The following is a 1826-nucleotide window of genomic DNA, read 5'->3' on the forward strand; positions in this document are numbered from 1 at the left end:
GTGATCCTGATCATTGCTCTAGATGTAGGTACAATAAAGTCTCCATAAAAGATGAGCATACGTTCACCCACTATCTAATGATTTACTCAGGTTGAAACGTTAAATAATTTAAAACATGAAGGAAAGTGGGGGAAGAATTAGTATGTGAATTTGCCTTCCATTTGATATATGATGTTATAAACAATTTGCATTAAATTGCCATAACCTACTATTAAAAGTGGAACGTTCATTTATGAACACCCGGTATATTATAAATCCGGTATTCATTCCTAACCTGGTTTAAGAACAAAAGTTAATTGGATTCAATCATTTTTCCAAATTTCTGTTTCACAAGTATTCACTCGGATTGTCCAAATTTACAAGAGAAAAGCAGTTTACTGGGTTCCTAAACACAAGTAACAAACTTACAAAAACTTCAAATACCACAGAAGGAAACAGAAAACGTACTTCTTAAACAAACTTAAACAAAAAATTATTTGAATAATCTTCAAGGCGTGCGGATTTCTTTCTATTGACTTCTCTGATATCCAAAAACGAAATGGGTCGACCATAAGTTGTATTACGAAGACTTGACTCATTCAGAACTGGAACTTTCACAAACTACAACGACGTATATTTGAAAAGCATCAAATAAAAGTGATTGAACTAAATACTTTCAATGACTCCAGTACCGTAAACTGTGAGAAAGCCTATAATGTGAGCGTTTCCGAGCGTACCTACTTTAAAAACACTTGTCTTATCACGTCATCGAAATGTTATCATTTTTTGCCTTATCCAAACCCATTAACTTTACATACATCTGTGCATTTTACACAAAAGGGATACCTAACAAATAAATTGTAAACCTTCAAACCTGATAACTCACTTTTTTGTAAACTGGTGGCTTCTGCAGGAGATAAACACACTCTCTAAAAGTGACTAGTATATACACAGGGAGGAAGTCAAACGCTGTCGATACAGAACATTTATTTTCAATACAGTGCACATAGCAATTCCAAAAAACGATTTAGTTCAACCCAAACGCAAGTATACGATCACGATTAATTTGAAAATAAATATAGTACTGATTGAAATACGTGACATTGTCAAAATTCGAGACGACATTCCAATACATCGGATACATTCGAGTGGTTGCCGTCTGTAGCTGTTGGAGACGTTGCATTGGATCTGAGGTCGTCTGGTAGATGGACGTTAGCGTTGCTGCGAGCTGATTTTGAACATTGTAGGGCAAATTTGACTTCAAGACCACTGCCGGACCTTCAACCTACGGTTTTTGAGCGGGTATTAAAAATTAATTTAATTTAAGACTCACATTAACTGTCGCTACTACATCGTCAAAATAATCGGAGTGTATGACCTTCGGTTTCACTTCCACCTTTTCACCATTTGCAACACCAAGAGCTAGTAGCACTGAAATCCACGCTATAGGAACTTTAGCCATCGTTTTGTCAACAGTTCTCTAATCGACCCTCTTAAATATATCCGTTCTTATCGATGTTCTTATGTGTACATAAACGTACCATTGTAAATTCAATAGGAATGTGCAGTTACTCGCTGTGTCGGGATGCTTTTTTGGGCTATGACGTGTACAAGGTGAAATTTTGGGAGTAACGCCTATAAATTGATTTCAAATGATATACGTTGTTTTTGCTTAAAACACAATGCTTAAAGGTCGACGCCACTGGGTGGGGTCAAACGTTCAATAAGATTATAATTAGTCACGATGTGATTATTTCTGTTTTGTACTATGTTATCTTCATTAGCCCTTATAAGTTCTAAAGAACCATTTTAAAAAACTTGAGGTAGCCAAAGCGCGGAGACCTCAA

At 35.9% G+C, this 1826-nt stretch overlaps 1 protein-coding gene across 1 annotated transcript; it reads right to left on the reverse strand.

Moving 5' to 3' along the window:
- Positions 1-949: 949 nt before the first annotated feature.
- LOC116178923 lies at positions 950-1473 on the reverse strand. The gene is made up of 2 exons (XM_031498582.1): positions 1313-1473; positions 950-1264 (listed from the first exon to the last, which is right to left on the reverse strand). The coding sequence occupies exons 1-2, from the start codon at positions 1439-1441 to the stop codon at positions 1007-1009; spliced, it is 387 nt and encodes a 128-aa protein (XP_031354442.1). The 5' UTR covers positions 1442-1473; the 3' UTR covers positions 950-1006.
- Between the last annotated feature and the right edge of the window lie 353 nt (positions 1474-1826).

Source organism: Photinus pyralis, unplaced genomic scaffold, assembly GCF_008802855.1.
Source record: "Photinus pyralis isolate 1611_PpyrPB1 unplaced genomic scaffold, Ppyr1.3 Ppyr1.4_LG8, whole genome shotgun sequence".
NCBI classification, from domain to species: Eukaryota; Metazoa; Arthropoda; class Insecta; order Coleoptera; family Lampyridae; genus Photinus; species Photinus pyralis.